Source organism: Odocoileus virginianus, chromosome 3, assembly GCF_023699985.2.
Source record: "Odocoileus virginianus isolate 20LAN1187 ecotype Illinois chromosome 3, Ovbor_1.2, whole genome shotgun sequence".
Lineage (NCBI taxonomy): Eukaryota > Metazoa > Chordata > Mammalia > Artiodactyla > Cervidae > Odocoileus > Odocoileus virginianus.
This window is the reverse complement of record NC_069676.1, coordinates 10,792,479-10,810,606: the sequence shown is the minus strand read 5'-3', so window position 1 is coordinate 10,810,606 and position 18,128 is coordinate 10,792,479. Positions and strand designations below refer to the sequence as shown.

The window sequence follows — 18,128 nt, the reverse complement described above, 5'->3', positions numbered from 1 at the left end:
GTGGTGAGCTCAAGAGGTGCAAGTATCCATAAAATATCATGTGATGCTAATCATCACTTGAGCAGCTTCTGTCTCTCCAGTAAATTTCGTATAGCAGTATGAAGTATTCTCTGGTGGTTCTTGAGTCTTTTTCATCGTGCTCAGTGCAATACTATAAACCTTGCTTAACACCACAAGATCCATAGGAAGTGCCACTAGTGATGCTGGAAGTGCTCCCAAGAAGCAGAGAAAAGTCATTGTCAAATCCAAGCTTACACTGCTCGCTGCATGACAGGCCAAGAAATCGAGACAAGTTGTTGGAGCAAGGAATAGCAACTTTATCCAGAAAGCCAGATGACTGAGAAGATGGTGGATTAGTGTCCCAAAGAACTATCTTCTCTCACTTAGAATTCAACCTGCTTTTATACTAAAAGGGTTGAAGTCAAACATTTCCTGGTTCTGATCAGACTCTCAAGGGGATGTGTTAATTTCTTCCTTCCTGCACCCATTCACAGGTGACCCTGATCAAGATGTTTTCTGTAAGCTAAATAGATGTTTTAGCTTAACGCTCATTACACAGCCCAGGGTTCCCAGAGATGAGCCATTACGTATAATTTAAGCTTTATAGGCAACATCCCTTTAGTGATTAACTTGTCCTGATCAGGATGTTTTCTGTAGCTAAACAAAGGTATTTTAGTTTAATGCTCCTTACAGGTGAAGGCAGGGTTCCCAAAGATGGGCCCTTATGTATATATTTGTAAGCAACATCCCTTTAGTGGTTATTGTTATTTAGTCCCTCAGTGGTGTCTGATTCTTTGTGACCCCATGGGTTGCAGCACGCCTGGCTCCCCTGTCCTTCACTATGTCCCAAAGTTTGCTCAAACTCACATCCTTTGAGTTGGTGATGCCATCCAACCATCTCATCCTCTGTCACCCTCTTATCCTTTTGCTCTCAATCTTTCCCAGCATCAGGGTCTTGCAGGAAATGTATGTGATTTTACCTCATAAAACTATTCAGATAAATTCATTATATAAATTCATAATTCATTATATATTAGAAGTTTTGAACCAGTATGTTTAAGAATATCGAAAGTTTTCAAGTGTATGGTACCTTTCCAAAACTTTTTGTTTCTTGTTATATTGGTGACAATAGTAACTGAATTGCCTTTGGGCAATAGCCGTTTACATTTCAAAATCTCTAGGCACATACTACAAAACTAAAATTTCCTTCTCACGTAACATGTATACTTGAGAGTATTATTGAACACATCGCACAACTTATGGTTGATGGGAGAAGAATCCATTTTACCAGGCCAGGGCTGCAGGGTTCAGACTTCCCACCAGACAAGTGCTTGGGAGGCTATGGGATTCTTTAGCTAAAATACCATATGTATGGAAAGGGGATGGGTGTACGCCTCGACGCTGTCAACAAAGATAAAAATGGGGCCAAAAAAAAAAAAATGGGGCCAGAAGGTTTATTACACATGGTGAGGATATTTTTCAGTGTGTTTGAAATCGAGTGTCATAATATCATCAGTGGCTTCGCGGTCTTCGCGAACTATTTTACCAATGGAGGACCTCACACCCTCTTTTTCCAGTTGGCCTTCTCTTGCTTTGGACAAGAACGTCGGTTCTTCTGGAATCCGACTCTGGAATTCCTTGTGCACACCTGTGTCCACACGTTCTGAAGTATCTGAGGAAGTTGCCACTGTCCCTCTAGGACAAGTAACAAGAGTGGTTTAAAAACAAAAGTCCCTGGAGGGGGGTAGATTTCCTCCCACCTGCAGAAGCTGATTCTGCTCAGCCACGTGGCCTCCGGACCAATTATTACTCAGGAAAAAGGGGGCGTTGCTTGAGAGCTGTCCAATCAGAAGCGCGCAGGGGAAGGTGGGTGGGGCCACGTCCGGCAGACCGAGTGGTCGCTCCTAGCAGGCTCTGCGTGGTCTCACCAGCGTTGAAGTAGCTCAGGTTAGTTCGCTGCAGCTTCATTACAAACGCTGTGAGCTGCAGAGGCCGCGTGAGTCTAAGGAATGACGCCGGAGAACCCCAGAAGGCGTGAAGTGGTGAGTATGCTGGGCGAGGTGTGTCGGTACAGAGAGGCGGGATAGGGATGATGAGAGACAGTCGGCCTCGGCGGGACCGCCTCCCCGTACAGTCCACTCCGGGGTTTGTTGGCTCGAGGCCACCTGGGGGCGCCTCTCAACCTCCTTCCACTCTGGCTCTCAGCGTGGGGGTGGGGCCGGCAGCCGGGACCTCGGGCTTCCCGTCCGGTCCCTGCAGGAGGTAACCTCAAGCCCGGAGCCTCTATGGGCAGCTTTGCCCGCACAGCCCAACGTCTCTTCCAGTGTGGTGACCCCGGGGAGATCAGGGGACCATCGTGATTTGTCCTCCGTGGCTCGTGCGCGGGAGGAGTTTTGGTCTATAGGATTCTCCAGTCCCTTCTTTCTACCCAAAGGGGACCCGTTTTCTCCTGAGTTTTCCAAGTTTGGAGAGCAGGGTTTCAAATCCTGAACTGTCTCCCCAGATTAACTCTTCCTAGGACTGGCAGTAAATCCCTAAATTTCCAAGATCCCTCTCACATTCCTAAAGCCAACTCTCTCTCTTCAGTTCACAGCATCTTTATCAACTATTTGTCCTTCGTGGTGTATTTCAAACAGACATATTTTAATTGTCTATTCTTTCTCTGCAGAGTTGCGGGTGGCTCTCTTTTAAACATTTATATTTGCTGTGTATATTTTCCATGAGAGGAAAGCTGAGGATAAACACCTGGAACCACGTTGTATGAAATCCTTGTGCTTCTCCTCCCAGGATCTCTCCTGGGTGCAAACGTCCTATGGGAAGTCTTTTCGCTGGATGTTCCCCTTTGGAAATGTTCCTGGGTATTCTTACCTGTCAGCACTACCCCTCCCCTGGTCTGTCACCCTGGAAAGATTTATTCATTTATGTGAGCCTCAGTTATTCAAAAAATTAAAATTTATGTAACCAGTGGAGACTGAAAGATAATATAAAATATTTCCAGAGAGGCAAGGAATAGGTGAACTTCAGAAAAAAGAAAATGGTTTTTTTCTGTTACATTGTATTAAAAATTCTTGTTTCTCTTTTTCTTCCTCCCTGGAACAGGTGTAGTAATTTTCTGAAGTCTGTTTTTGTTTGGGGGTTTTTTTGTATCAGCTTTGGGGTTTTTTTGAGGGGGTTCAAATGCAATTCCAGGGCTTAGGCTCGAGGTGTTCAAGTACAATTTTTTATTGAAATGAGTTGAGGGATGAATTGGGAGATTGGGATTGACATCTTTACACTACTATGTATGAAATAACTGATGAGAGTCTACTATATGGCATAGGGAACTCTCCTCAGTACTCTGTGGTACCCTAAATGGGAAGGAAATCTAAAAAAGAGAGGATATGTGTATTCGTGTAACTGATTCACCTTGCTGTACTAACCCAATATTGCAAAGCAATTATACTCCAATAAAAATTAATAAAAATAAGGTAAAATAAAATGTCTAGAGAAATTAAATAAGATTATTGAAATATAGTTGATTTTACAGTGTGTTAAAGGTATACAGCAAAGTGGTTCAGTCATATATATACATGCATATATGTATATACGCATGTATATATTTTCTTTTTTAGATCCTTTTCCATTATGGGTTATCAAAATTGAGTGTAGTTCCCTATGTTCTACAGTAGGCCCTTGTTGATTATCTATTTTATATATAGAAGTGTGTATACTTTAATCCCAAACTCCTAATTTATCCTTTCCCCAATTACTTGTTTATAAAACAATTTCTTGCCATGGAAATAATAATTCACATTTTCCGAGAGTAATAGATATTTATGGGTTTCTTGTTGACCTAGAAGAATACAATTTTCTTCCCTCCTTTCTAGGTAAACACCAGGTTTGCGTGATTTTGCTGGAATCACAGCTCACACCCACAATGGAAGGAGCCCTTAAGCTGATAGAAACAACGGAGCCCTGGAAAGCTGGGGATACAAGTGCACATGGTGCAAGGGCTTTGTGGGGAGAGAGGATGTGGTGACTCCCTTTTGAAGTTGTTAACATGGTCCCTCCAGACCTGTTTCGAGTCATGGGTTGGAGTTTTGCATTCACAGTGTAGCTGTGCTCAGAATGTAATTTGTCTACATTGAGAAAGTTTGTGACAGTCAGGAGTTCTGAGTCCTGGGTTGGGTTCCTGCATGCGTGCTCAGTAACTCAGTCGTGTCTGACTCTTTGCAACCCCATGACTGTAGCCCGCCAGGCTCCTCTGTCCATGGGATTCTCCTGGCAAGAATACTGGAGTGGGTTGCCATTTTGTCCTCCACGCGATCTTCCCAACCCAGGGATCGAACCCAAGTCTCCTACATCTCCTGCATTAGCAGGCAGATTCTTTACCACTGAGCCACCTGGGAAGCCCCATGTCCTGGGTTAGGGGTCACAAATTTGGGAGTTCATTTGAGTCAGAACCTTAAATTGGATTCTTCTGAGTTTTCTCACTGGGGGAACAGATTCCTGAGAAAGGGAGTGGTCCCTTTATTCCCTAAGGAGAGTAGGGCATGTGGCACTCCCAGGGTTCATTCCTGTGGCTGCTCCAGTGCCTACCCTCCTTCACCAGGGACTGACCTGGTCAAGCAGTTCTGTCTTAATCAGGAGAACCTGCGTGCATGCGTGCTTGCTCAGTCGTGACTCAGTTGTGTCTGACTCTTTGTGACTCTGTGAACTGTAGCTCCCCACACTCCTCTGTCCGTGCTCTAGGCAAGAATACTGGAGTGCATTGCCATGCCCTCCTTCAAGGGATCTTCCGGACCCAGGGATTGAACCTGAGTCTCTAATGTTGCCTGCATTGGCAGGCAGGTTCTTTACCACCAGTGCCACCTGGGAAGCCCCCCAGGAGAGCCTGGCATGTATTAAATTTTCGGAGTGTGGCTCCATCTGTCCTGTAGGACTCAGGCTGCTTATCTGTGCTGATTCCAATGTTTGTGGGGTTTTTTTCCTTTGGATTCTTCTATACAGTAAACAGTGTAGTCCTTTGGCTCTAACTTCCTTTAACACTTTGTAATTAATTCCCTGCATGGGAAATAACATTTTTCAGTTTCTTGGGCTTTAAAAAATCAGAGTTGATTGAGAGAGGTGATATCAGTAAGGCAAGACAATTGTGGAACTAAATAGAATCTTTGTTCCTTTTAGGGAAGAGAAGCTCAAGATGTGAGATGAATGTGCTTACGTTTTCAGGTATGCATTTTGTTTTACGTCAGTGTTTGTGCACATCTTTAGAGTATATTGCAGGATTTCCTGATGGCTCAGTCAATAAAGAGTCTGCCTGCAATGCAGGAGACCTGGGTTCAATCCCTGGGTTGGGAAGATCCCCTGGAGAAGGAAATGGCAACCCACTCCAGTATTCTTGCCCAGAGAACTCCATGTACAGAGGAGCCTGGCGGGCTACAGTCCATGGGGTCACAAAGAGTTGGACTCAGCTGAGTGACTAATACTTAGAGTATATTAAAATTTAAAAGGCTAGAGCAGGGGATTCCCTGGTGGTCCAGTGGTTAGGAGCTTTCACTGCCCTGGCGGGAGTTCAGTCCCTGCTCGGGGAACTAAGATACTACAAGCCATGCAGTGTAGCCAAAGAAAAAAAAAAGGCTAAAGCAATGGAATTTCTATCTTCACTGATGTGAGGACAGCTAATCAAAGCTTACATCAGGGAGAGAGGTTAAAGAAGGAGAGGACATTTATATATCTAGGGTTAATTCATGTTGATGTATGGCAGAAACTAATACAATATAGTAAAGCAGTTATCCTTCACTTAAAAATAAATTTTAAATAAAAGCTTACATCAATCTTTGAAAATTCTACTGTGTTTAAAGAACTAAACCCAAATCCTTGTTGCTTTATAATGTTGTATTTATTCCTGAAAATACTTCCCCCTCCTCAATGTGAGATACAGAGAAAGTGCAAACTGGGATGCACCTTAACCGTTTAGTTAGCAAGGATGTGGAAACTTTCGTTCTGTATGGTTTATACTTTTGTAGCCATTAGTGTTTAAAGGAATGGCTGTGGTTTCCTATGTATTGTTGTTGTTTAGTCCCTAAGTTGTGTCTGGCTTTTTCTGACCCCATGTACTGTAGCACACCAGGCTTCCCTGTCCTTCACCATCTCCTGGAGTTTGCTCATGTCTATTGAGTCAGCGAGGCTATCTCACCATCTCATCCTCTGTCATCCTCTTCTCCTTTTGCCCTCAGTCTTTCCCAGCATCAGGGTCTTTTCCAGTGAGTCAGCTCTTTGCATCAGGTGGCCAAAGTATTGGAGGTTCAACTTCAGCAACACTCCTTCCAGTGAATATTCAGGGTTGATTGCCTTTAGGATTGACTGGTTTGATACAAACATTAAAATTAAAGACAGATTATGAAATAGTAAAACATGGTATATATATTTGTCTCTGTTTATTTTCAATAAACCTGTGAGATACAAAGCCTAACTTAAGCAAAGTCACTTCCCACCTATCCTGGCCCCCTCCAGCTGTGGTCCTCAGCCATTGCCGATACACAGTTCTGATCATTTCTTGAGCTTCCTGTTAGTGTTTCTTTACATAAAAGCAAGCCATTGTGAATGCATATTTTCCATACCTATGTTTGTCCTTGTAATGAGTGGTCAAACTCCATATTTTTTAAAATTTATTGAAATATAGTTGATTTACAATGTTGTTAATTTCTGTTGTATAGCGAAGTGACTCAGTTATATATTTTTATATATATATGTTCTTTTTCACTATGGTTTATCCCAGGATGTTGAATATATTTCCCTGTGTTAATATAGTGGAACTTTATTGTTTACCCATTCTATATATCAGGGGTCCCCAACCTCCGGGCCTGATGATCTGAGGTGAAGCTGATGTAGTAACAATAGAAAAGTGTACCATAAATGTAATGGGCTTGAGTCATCCCAAAACCATCCCCTCACCACCCCAGTGCATGGAAAAGTTGTCTCCCACAAAATCAGTCTCTGGTGCCAAAAAGGTTGGGGACCACTACTATGTATAATAGTTTGCATCTGCTAATCCCAGACTCCCAATCCCTCTCTCCCCCACACCCACTCCCTCTTGGCAAACACAGGTCTGTTCTCTGTGTCTGTGCAGACTCCACATTTCTTTGAGGTTTGCTGACAGCTTACACTTTACCCCTCTCTCTTCCTGCTGTGTCCACCCCTGGACGAGCTGATGACAAAGTCTGCAGTCCTCTGGCATGCGCTTCATGCTCCAGCCATACAAGCCCCTATCTGTGTGCAGAACCCTTGTCCTGCCCCCCCTCCCACCCCGAGATCCTCTGCTTGACCAAAGAGTATTCTGACCCTGAACCTTACCCTGGACCTATCTATGTAGTTCCTTGCGAAATCCAGTTTTAGCTAATAAGTAGTTCCTTAGCAAGTCCAGAAACCCCACTAATAAGTCAGTTAACCCAGAGCTCCCCAATTCTTCATATCTGATCATTTTCTGTGTCCAATTGGGTTCCTATGCCCCGCCACCGCCTCTCAGGTGATGTGTACTCACCCTGACCTGCCTTCAGTAAGAATCCTGTGAGGTCAGTGTATCCAGAGCCACTAATCCCTGTTTTTCCTTCAAGTAAGTTTCTATCCACTGACCCCAAACCTTGCTCTCTGGCCATGATTCCCCACTTCGACACGCTGTGTTCAGAGCTGAGCACAGTCTCGTTTCTCATCTGCTGTGAAATCTCAGCCCAGCAGTCTCCATACCTGTCCCAACAGTTCTGGATGAAATCCACTTTATCCTGTTTCTGTCATTGAATGGTTTTTTCTCTAACACCCCCTAGCCACAATCAAAACCCAGGCCAGGCCCCCATTCCTTGCCTGCTGAAGCCATTTCAGTGCTGCTTGAAAGGCCAGCCCTACCTACCCCGTAAGACCTCAATTATGTGAGTTATAGGCTTTTTAAACATTTATTTTCAGCTATGCTGAGTCTTCATTGCTGCGTGCAGGCTTTCTCTAGTTGCAGCAAGTGGGGGCTGCTCTCTAGTTGCAGAGCGCAGGCTCTAGGGGTCATGGGCTCAGTAGTCGTGGTCGTGTGGCATATGGAATCTTCCCAGATCAGGGCTTGAACCCGTGTCCCCTGCATTGGCAGGCAGATTCTTAACCACTGGACCGTGGGGGAATCCGAGGATCTTAGTTCCCCAACCACGGATTGAACCTGCGCCCCCTGTGTTGGGAGCACAGAGTCTTAACCACTGGACCACCAAGGAAGTCCCAGTCTAGACTTTTTCCTACCTTGAGTGTATGTGTTTGCATGCTGCACCAGCATCAGTCTCAGCATGGGAACCACACCACTGTAGGAGACGATGACAGTTGGCACTGTGAGCAGCGTGGCCAGGCATGATCCTCCCCTGGGGGTCCGTCTTCTCTTGCTCTGACTTGCTCCCCTGCCCTGCTTCTGGATGGCGGCTGGTGCTGTGGGCTGCTCGGTGCTGGTGAGCTGGGGCTGGCCGCTGTGCTGCCCCATGTCCTGTTGTTGACCCCACCAGGCCTGAGTTTTAGGATCAGCAGATGAGAGTGGCAGCTTCAATTCCTTGGCTTTGGGGAGCAGTGGTGTGGCACTGAGCTTCCCTGGTGGCTGCCAGAACCCACCTGCCAATGCAGGAGACTTGGGTTTGATCCCTGGGTTGGGAAGCTCCTGTGAAGAAGGAAATGGCAACCAAGTCCAGTATCCTTGCCTGGGAAGTCCCATGGAAATGGCGGTTGCAAAAGAGTCGGACACGACTTAGTGACTAAACAAAGTATGGAATTGGGCTCTCATCGAATTAGTCCTGGGCCAATATCTTTGCCGGGATCTATCTGTGTGTTCGAGTGAAGCTGTGACAGAGGCAGGGCTGACTGGCCCTGATATACCAGTGAGGGGTGGGAGAGAGGGACTTTGCCCTGTGCAGGAGGTGGTTTCAAGGAGTGTTGCTCCTGAAAGAACAGTCATTTGAAAAGAGAGTGGGACTTCCCAAGTGGTCCAATGGTTAAGACTCCCAGCTTCCGCTGCAGCGGGTGCAGGATCAATCCCTGGTTGGGGAACTAAGATCCCACATGCAATACCATGCTAAGTTTCTTCAGTCATGTCCAACTCTTTGGGACACTGGACTGTAGCCCACCAGGCTCCTCTGTCCCTGGGATTCCCCAGGCAAGAATACTGGAGTGCATTGCCATGCCCTCCTCCAGGGGATCTTCCCAACCCAGGGATTGAACCCTGTCTCTTGCATCTCCTCCATTGGCAGGGGGGTTCTTTACCACTAGCGCCAATGTGGCCAAAAATTTGAGAGAGAGAAAGAAGAGAGGGGGAAAGGCAGCAGACAGTAGTTGGCAGGCTAAAACCGTACTCCCCTAATACAGAGGGGTCACTAGCGCCCTTAAGTTCCTCTGCCCCAGTCTCTATTGCAGTCTCTATTGTAACTCTGCCCCTCAGAGTTACAGGGGCAACATGCTGTAGCACAGTCAAGGGGTTAGTTCAAACTGACTTTAAACCTCAGGGCCCTAAGCCCTACACAGCAAGTTGTCATGAATGAGACCCCTATTCCTGCTGGCACATATGTGAGCCCCTTAGGAGGGAAAAATCTTATAAATACCACAGTGGAGATGTCACTGTCTCCCCTGGAGTATGTTCAGTGACTGAAAAAACAACACAGAGATGGACAGGAGAGAGGAAACAGAGGAAAAATACAGAAACAAGGGTCCACAATTGGACCCAACTGGAAATCTAAAATACACTAGAAGACTTTAAACAACCCAAATGATAAAGGGGTACTTTTTGGTTTCTGGGCCCCTACAGCAGAGCTTCTGAATTAATTTGGTTATCTGCTATGTTGCATTGATTCACAAACCATCATGCAAATAATCGTGCTGGGTTTCCAGTTATTTTAGAATCCCAGTAAACCTAAGCAGGGCTTTCCTTGGTGGCTCAGTGGTAAAAGAATCCACCTGCCAATGCAGGAGATGCGGGTTCAGTCCCTGTTGGGAAGATCCCCTGGAGAAGGAAATGGCAAGCCACTCCTGTATTCTTGCCTGGAAAATTCCATGGACAGAGGAGCATGGCAGGCTACGGTCCATGGGGTCGAAAAAGAATCACACACAACTGAGCAACTAAACAACAACAACAAACTTAAGCAAGGAACTCCCCATAATCTTTGAGGAATTACTGAATAGGCATATCTTACTTTAATGATTGTCAGCCAGCTCTTCTCTTGCCTAAATTCCCCCATGGTCATAGGATCCATTTTCCTAAAGTATTCTATAGTGAACAGGAAAGCTCTGGACTAGTGATTCACAAATTAAAATTAAATACTTTTTGCTAATTCCAAATTGGCTTGGCAAAATAGGACCCCACAGTCTACCCCGCTGGGTAACTTACATTATTGTGCTCATGCTCAGTTGCTCAGTTGTGTCCAATTCTCTGTGACCCCCATGGACTGTAGCCTGCCAGGCTCCTCTGTCCAAGGGATTTTTCAGGCAAGAATACTGGAGCTGGGTTGCCATTTCCTTTTCCAGGGGATCTTCCCACCCCAGGGATCGAACCTGAGTCTCCTGCATCTCCTGCATTGCAGGGAGATTCTTTCCCTGCTGAGCCATCGAGGAAGCCTAAATGACATATGTGCCAATGAAAATTAAACAGGGCCTTGAAGGACTGAAGACCATTACAAAAAGAAAAAAAAATTTTGGGGGGCCGTACCATGTAGCACACAAGATGTTAGTTCCTTGCCCAGGGATCGAACCCGTGCCCCCTGAAGTAGAAACGCAGATTCTTAACCACTGTGCTGCCAGGGAAGTCCCCACAAAAATTATTTAGCAAAGACGTGATTACTCCCTGTACTTCTCCTTTTCACAGCTGAATTTGACCTGTTCTTAAATCTGAAAAGACTGAATGACACCTCACAGTGGATTACCGAACACTTGAGGCTGTGGTCACACCAAATGAACCTGTGTACTCAGTCCCCAACACTGTGGAAATTACTGACTCCATCCAGTCAACAGCTAGCAGATACCCTCCTCTCACCGATTCGGATAAATTTGTTGCCTATTTCAACAGCTTCTTTGCTGCACTTGGCCCTCACCTCTGAAGGGACGTGATACACCTTGACCTGGTTAGCTTTGGGAACCTCAGCACCGTTGCCACTGCACACGGTCTCTGCAGGCAGGATGTAAGCTGCATCTGCCTTGCTCCAGGAGCACAGGTATGACATGACATGATGACATTCTCCTCTGAGGAAGCTGATTTGACATTCAGGACATTGCAGATACCGGAAAAAGTTGCTCATGAAAAGTGCATGGGTCATCAGCCCATCCATAAGTAAGGCCCTGACCCCTTGGTTACATTTCTGAAAATTATGTGGTAAATAAACAAGGGGCTCTTTCCTCCCTGACACTATGAAAAAATAACAATTGTCCCTCTCTGCATCCACAGCAACTCCTAGGTTGTTTTGATGTTTGGAAGGCAACATATTCTTTTTTTTTTTTTTTTAATGGAGTTTATTTATTTAGACCCAGCACTTTGTTGCTGGGCAGGCTTTTCTCTAGTTTCTGCGAGCAGGGGCTACTCTCTCTTATGATGCACAGGCTTCTCATTGTGGTGGCTTCTCTTGTTGCAGAGTACAGGCTCTAGAGCACAGGCTCAGTATTGACGAGCACAGGCTTTGCTGCTCCATGGCACATGGAATCTTCTAGGACCAGGGATCAAACGCATGTCCCCTGCATTGGCAGGCAGATTCTTCACCACCGAGCCTCCAGGGAAGCCCCTGCTAATAAGACCCTCTTGAAATACGATGAAGCCAAACCTGAGCCTCTGGCTCAGCCTTCCTGTAGGAGAAGACTCCCTCCCCTCCTCCAGTCCCTTTCTAGGTACCATAGTTTTGGAAGAGGTCACTTTTCACCATTCACAATGTTACTTATAGGCTTGTCATGTGTGACTTTTATCATGTTGAAGTGTATTCATTCTGTACCTAATTTGTTGAGTTTTTATCATGAAACGATGTTAAATTTTATCAAATTCTATTTCTGCATCTATTGAGGTGATCATATAATGTTTTTCATCTTTTTTAAAAAATCTGTAATACTTCTTCTTTTGCTGTACTAGGTCCTAGTTGCTGTTTGTGGGATCTTCAGTTACAGCATGTAGGCTCTTTAGCTTCGGCATGCAGGATCTAGTTCCCTGACCAGCAATCAAACCAGGGCCCTTGCATGGGGAGCTCAGAGTTCTTAACCGATGGACCACCAGGGAAGTCCCAATCGTTATTTCTTTAAACAAGCTTTCTACTATTCTCCCTCTTTTCTCCTTATGGGATTTCCATGATGCGTATATCATGTCTTTTCTTGAGACCTTGTGGACTGTAGCCAGGCTCCTCTGTCCGTGGGATTCTCCAGGCAAGAATACTGGAGTGGTTGCCATTTCCTTCTCCAAGGGGTCTTCCCGACCCAGGGATTGAACCCGGGTCTCCTGAATTGCAGGCAGATTCTTTACCAACTGAGCTACAAAGGAAGCCCATGTCTTTCATTGATGTTCCCTGCAGTTGTGAAAGTGCTGCACTCAATATGTCAGCAAATTTGGAAAACTCAGCAGTGGCCACAGGACTGGAAAAGGTCAGTTTTCATTCCAATCCCAAAGAATGCTCACACCACCGCACAATTGCACTCATACGCTAGTAAAGTAATGCTCAAAATTCTCCAAGCCAGGCTTCAGCAATATGTGAACCGTGAACTTCCAGATGTTCAAGCTGGATTTAGAAAAGGCAGAGGAACCAGAAATCAAATTGCCAACATCCACTGGATCATCAAAAAAGCAAGAGAGTTCCAGAAAAACATCTGCTTCATTGACTATGCTAAAGCCTTTGACTGTGTGGATCACCACAAACTGGAAAATTCTTCAAGAGATGGGAATACCAAACCACCTTGCCTGCCTCCTGAGAAACCTGTATGCAGGTCAAAAACAACAGTTAGAACCAGACATGGAACAGTGGACTGGTTCCAAATTGGGAAAGGAGTATATCAAGACTGTATAATGTCACCCTGCTTATTCAACTTGTATACAGAGTACATCATGCAGAATGCTAGACTGGATGAAGCACAAGATGGAATCAATATTGCCGGGAGAAATATCAATAACCTCAGATATGCAGATGGCATAAAGCAAAGAAGAATTAAAGAGCCTCTTGATGAAAGTGAAAGAGGAGAGTGAAAAAGTTGGCTTAAAACTCAACATTCAAAAACCTGAGATCATGCATTCGGTCCCAGCACTTCATGGCAGATAGATGGGGACACAATGGAAACAGTGACTATTTTCTTGGGCTCCAAAATCACAGAAGATGGTGACTGCAGCCATGAAATGAAAAGACACTTGTTTCTTGGAAGAAAAGCTATGACCAACCTAGACAGCATATTAAAAAGCAGAGACATTACTTTACCGACAAAGGTCTGTATAGTCAAAGCTATGGTTTTTCCAGTAGTCATGGATGGATGTGAGTTGGACCATAAAGAAAGCTGAGCACTGAAGAGTTGATGCTTTTGAACCGTGGTGTTGGAGAAGACTCTTGAGAGTCCCTTGGACTGCAAGGAGATCCAACCAGTGCATCCTAAAGGAGATCAGTCCTGAGTGTTCATTGGAAGGACTGATGCTGAAGCAGAATCTCCAATATTTTGGCCACCTGATGCGAAGAGCTGACTCACTGGAAAAGACTCTGATGCTGGGAAGGATTGAGGGCAGAAGGGGATGACAGATGGTTGGATGGCATCGCCATCTCAATAGACATGCATGTGAACAAGCTCTGCAGCCCTGGCGTGCTGCAGTCCATGGGGTTGCAAAGAGTCGGACACGACTGAGCGAATGAACAAGTCTTGCAAAACATCTCCGGGAAGGTCCAGCCTTTGGAAGGAGTGTGTTAATCTTTTCTTTTTTATTGTAGCCGTTCACAGGTGGGTAGAGTGAGATTATTATCTCCCTGTTAGCTAAACACAAGCACTATAGTTTAACAGTCAGACTTCCTTGTAGCTCACTTGGTAGAGAATCCTCCTACAATGTGGGCAACCTGGGTTCATTCTCTGGGTCTGGAAGATCCCCTGGAGAAGGAAATATAGCAATCAACTCCAGTATTCTTGCCTGGAGAATCCCATGGACAGAGGATTCTGGTGGGCTACAGTCCATTGGGTCGCAAAGCATTAGCCACGACTGAGTGACTAACCCGTGCATACAAAGGGGCAGGGTCCTTTGAAGCAGGCCATTATGTATGATTATAGTAACTACAGCAAGGAAAAGCAAGTCAAAGAAACCATTTCCATCATAGAGTCAGAGGTGGCTTTTCCCTGCAACAGCTGGGGATCAGAGTTGTCCCTTTTCCCCACCATGTGCTGTCTCATTGACTTGTGTTCTTCCTCTAGACGTAAATCACCCAATTCAGTCACACAGTTTGTTTGTGAGGTTCCTGAAGGGGAATCTAGGGATGAGATATGGTCATCTGTTAACTTCTTATTCTATTTATTCATTTCTACTTTTTAAAAAAATTATTTTTAATTGGAGGATAATTGCTTTACAATGTTGTGTTGGTTTCTGTTCTGCAGCATGAATCAGCATGAATACATACATCCCCTCCCTCTTGACCTGCTTCTTTGATTTACAGAAAGAGCTGACAAACTAGTCAAGGTTTTATGTGATTAAATATTGGAAAGGTGTGCTTGGACGGGAGATGAGTAGGCCATGGAGGTGCCTTGTTTAAAAGTTAGTTCCATTATAGCTTTGCTGAAGTGACAAGGAAAGGGACTTCCTGCTGAGGGCATTTTCCTATAAAGAGCTGTCTAAACTATCTCCTGAGGATGTGTCTTTTTAATCTTTTCTTGTGCCTTTGAATTTTTTTCAGATACTGGACAGGTTGTACTGTGAACAGGAACTGAGGTAAATAGGCCTTTAATATCAGGTTTGATGTTTATTTGACTAAACTTAAGTTCTGTTGACTATTTGTTGTCACTGTCAGAGGTAAAATATCCTCAGCTGTCCTTGCTTTTGTCTCCCCTGTCTACCTTGGGGATACCGTGTTAGTCGATTAGTCATGTCTGACTCTTTGCAACCCCATAGACTTTAGTTCTCCAGGCTCCTCTGTCCATGGGGTTCTCCAGGCAAGAATACTGGAGTGGGTTGCCACGCCCTCCTCCAGGGGATCTTCCCAACCAAGGGATCGAACCCAGGTCTCCTGCAGTGCAGCCCTTTAGAGACTTCTAAATAAGTTCTGGAACAAACCATTGTTTTCAAGTTCCCCACTGTGATTAAGCCTATCTCTTCTGATGTAGTGGTTCGTTGTGGCTAAGAGGAAAGTTTTATCATCCCATGATCTGGTCTCAGTATTTTAATGAGCATGTGTCCCTGGGCTCTGCCCTTCTCTGGTGTGATAAGTCAAATGTTTGGTCTTTGTCCACAGTTCTTAGCAAAGATTTCCCGAGGCCCTTGGACTCTGAATGATACCTGTGATGTTGTTTTTAGTTGCTAAGTCATTTCCGACTCTTTGTGACCCCATGGACTGTAGCACACCAGGCTTCAGTCCTCCACTACCTCTGGGAGTTTGCTCAAATCCATATCCATTGAGTCAGTGAGACTATCTAACCATACCACCTCTATCAGTGGTAGAAGCATCTTATGTTGTAATGAGGCAACTGTTTCCAGGCCCCTGGATAGCTTCAGGGTAGGGGTTTGGTCACCAGGTGACCAAGAAGAACTTTCAGCCCAGTTCCCAGCCTCCAGAGAGGAAGGAGGTGCTGGAGATTGAGTCCTTCTCCAGTCGTCGACATAAGAAAACTCTATGGAAAGCCCTAAAGTTCAGGATTCAGAGAGATCTGACTTGGCGAACCCATCAGTGAGCCAGGAAGCTGTCATGCGTGGAGATAACATGGAAGCTCCCTGCCACCCCCGCCCCCACCACTTTGCCCTGGGCACCCTTTCCATGTGGCTGTTCCTGATAAAAGAGTCAGAAATGAAGGATCACACAAGCACTGCCTCAAACATAAATACCCCAATAGAGGGACTTTCCAAGTGGCTCCCCTGAGAGCCTGCCTGCCAATGCAGGAGACACAGGTCCGATCCCTAGGTCAGGAAGATCCCCTGGAGAAGGAAATGGCATCCCACTCCAGTATTCTTGCCTGGCAAATCCCATGGACAGAGGAGCCTGGCGGGCTGCAGTCCATGGGGTCACAAAAGGGTCAGACACGATTTAGTGACTAAACAACAACCCCAATACAAAATAAAAAGTTTTAAAAAATCAAATAAACTGGTAATAATAAGTAGTGCTTGTCTTCATTCTGACAGCTGCTCTAGACAATTGACAAAGATGAGGTGTTGTCCAGGGAACCTCTAAATTTGTGGTGGGTCAGGCAGAAATGTGTTTAGCCCGGCTCCTGCCCACTGTGCAGCTGGCATCTGACGGTGGGTACGGTCATAGGATTCAACCCATAAACTGTGGAATCTGATGTTAATTCTGGCTAGTTTGTGTCAGACTTGAGTTGCACTGCAGGACACCCAGTTGGTGTTGGAGAATTAGGGTTATTTTGGAAAACATACCATGTATCTGCTGAGAGGTCAGCAGAAAGACTAGTGGGGAGTCCAGTTGACTCTCTGCCTCCCACCATAGCACTATCCTCTGGCACTGGTAGGATCCCAGTTGGTTAGCCTCTAATGAAATATTCTTTATTTTTTAATTTTTATTTTGTATTGGGGTATAACTGATTAACAGCATTGTGATAGCTTTAGGGGAACAGCAAAAGGACTCACCCATACATGTACATGTATCCATTATCACTCCAACTCCCCTCCCAGCCAGGCTGCTACGTAACGCTGAGCAGAGTCCCTTGTACTGTACAGCAGGTCCTCGTTGGTTGTCCATTTTAAATACAGAAGTGTGTATATACCCATCCTAAACTCCCTGACTATCCCTTCTCCCTGTTTTTCCCCCCAGCAGCTATGAATTCATTCTCTAAGTTGAAACACATTCTTTTGAGGACAGGACTTGTTAAGAAGAGCAGAATATTGTAGGCATATTTCAAAATTGCTATGTTTCAGTCTCTTTCCAATTTTGGAGACAGCACTTCGCCCTGTGACCTCAGTCCTTTGATTTAAGAAGAGTCACTGATTTTTCAGTTTCTTTGCTTTTTATAAAAGTCTGTTTGTTGAGGATGGGACTGTAACCTTTTAAGCTCCTTATCTGCTGATCTCTAACTCCATTTTTTAATGTTTGACTGCTGGTATTTCTTCCTGTGTGGAGAAAACCCAGTTCTTCCTACCTGGGCATCTCCTCTACTTTTACCCAGAACTCTTCAGTCCTGACACTTCCAGTCACCAAATATGTGAAGGTTTTGCCCCCACAATAAGTAATTCTCTGTGACACCAGTGGGGTGTCCTACAACTTAACTCTAATCCTAACACTATCTGCCTGGGGACGGCATCAGATTCTACAGGTTAAGAGCTAAGTCTCGCAAAACTGTCAGCACTGCCCCCCCCACACAATTTCAGATACTAATCACAAGGAGTAGGTCCCCAGATTACTCACAACTTCATGTCTGACATGGCGACAAATCAGAAGTTCTCACAGGCCCCTCCTTGGGTTTTGTTTGCAAGAGCAGCTCACAGAACTCAGAGACACAGTGAAGTTATTAATACATTTACCAGTTTATGGAAGGATATGATGAATGATGCAGGTGAAGTGATACATACGGTGAAGTCTGAGAGAGTCCCTTGGAGCTGGGGTGCATCACCCTCCCAGTACATGGACCACCAACCTGGAAGCCCTCTGAACCCCCCCACACCACTGGGATTTTATGCAGGCTTCCTTATGTAGGCGTGATTAATTGTTAACTTCATTTTCAGCCCCTCTCCCCTTTCTGGAGGATGAGGGTGTTGGGCTGAAAATTCCAAGTTCCTGATCATGACTTGGTCTTTCCGGTGACTGGCCCCTCACCCAGCAGCCACCCAGGAGCCCAACCAGAGTCACTTCAATAGAACAAGAGATGGTCCTAGTGCTCTTATCCCTTAGGAATTTTTTAAAAATATTTATGTATTTGGCTGTACCGGGTCTTAGTTGCAGTATGCAGGATCTAGTTCTCTGACCAGGGATCAAATCAGGCCCCCTGCATTGGGAGTGGGGAGT

At 45.3% G+C, this 18,128-nt stretch overlaps 1 protein-coding gene across 8 annotated transcripts in view; it reads left to right on the top strand.

The window, feature by feature from the left end:
• Positions 1-18,128, top strand: part of LOC110149499 (zinc finger protein 791-like) — a 62,037-nt gene that overhangs the window by 24,953 nt on the left and 18,956 nt on the right. For 2 of the 8 annotated variants that reach the window (XM_070463625.1, XM_070463606.1), the window contains exons 1-4: positions 2,006-2,042; positions 5,164-5,208; positions 11,045-11,189; positions 14,859-14,893. Coding sequence is in view for 3 of the 8 variants with exons in the window: in XM_020911942.2 (XP_020767601.2) it covers positions 2,010-2,042 (33 nt within the window). In the remaining 5 variants the exon portion in view is untranslated. Of the gene's footprint in view, positions 1-1,737; positions 2,043-5,163; positions 5,209-10,843; positions 11,190-14,858; positions 14,894-18,128 lie in introns of those variants that run through there. The other 6 variants (XM_070463616.1, XM_020911945.2, XM_070463613.1 and 3 more) reach the window with 6 other exon arrangements.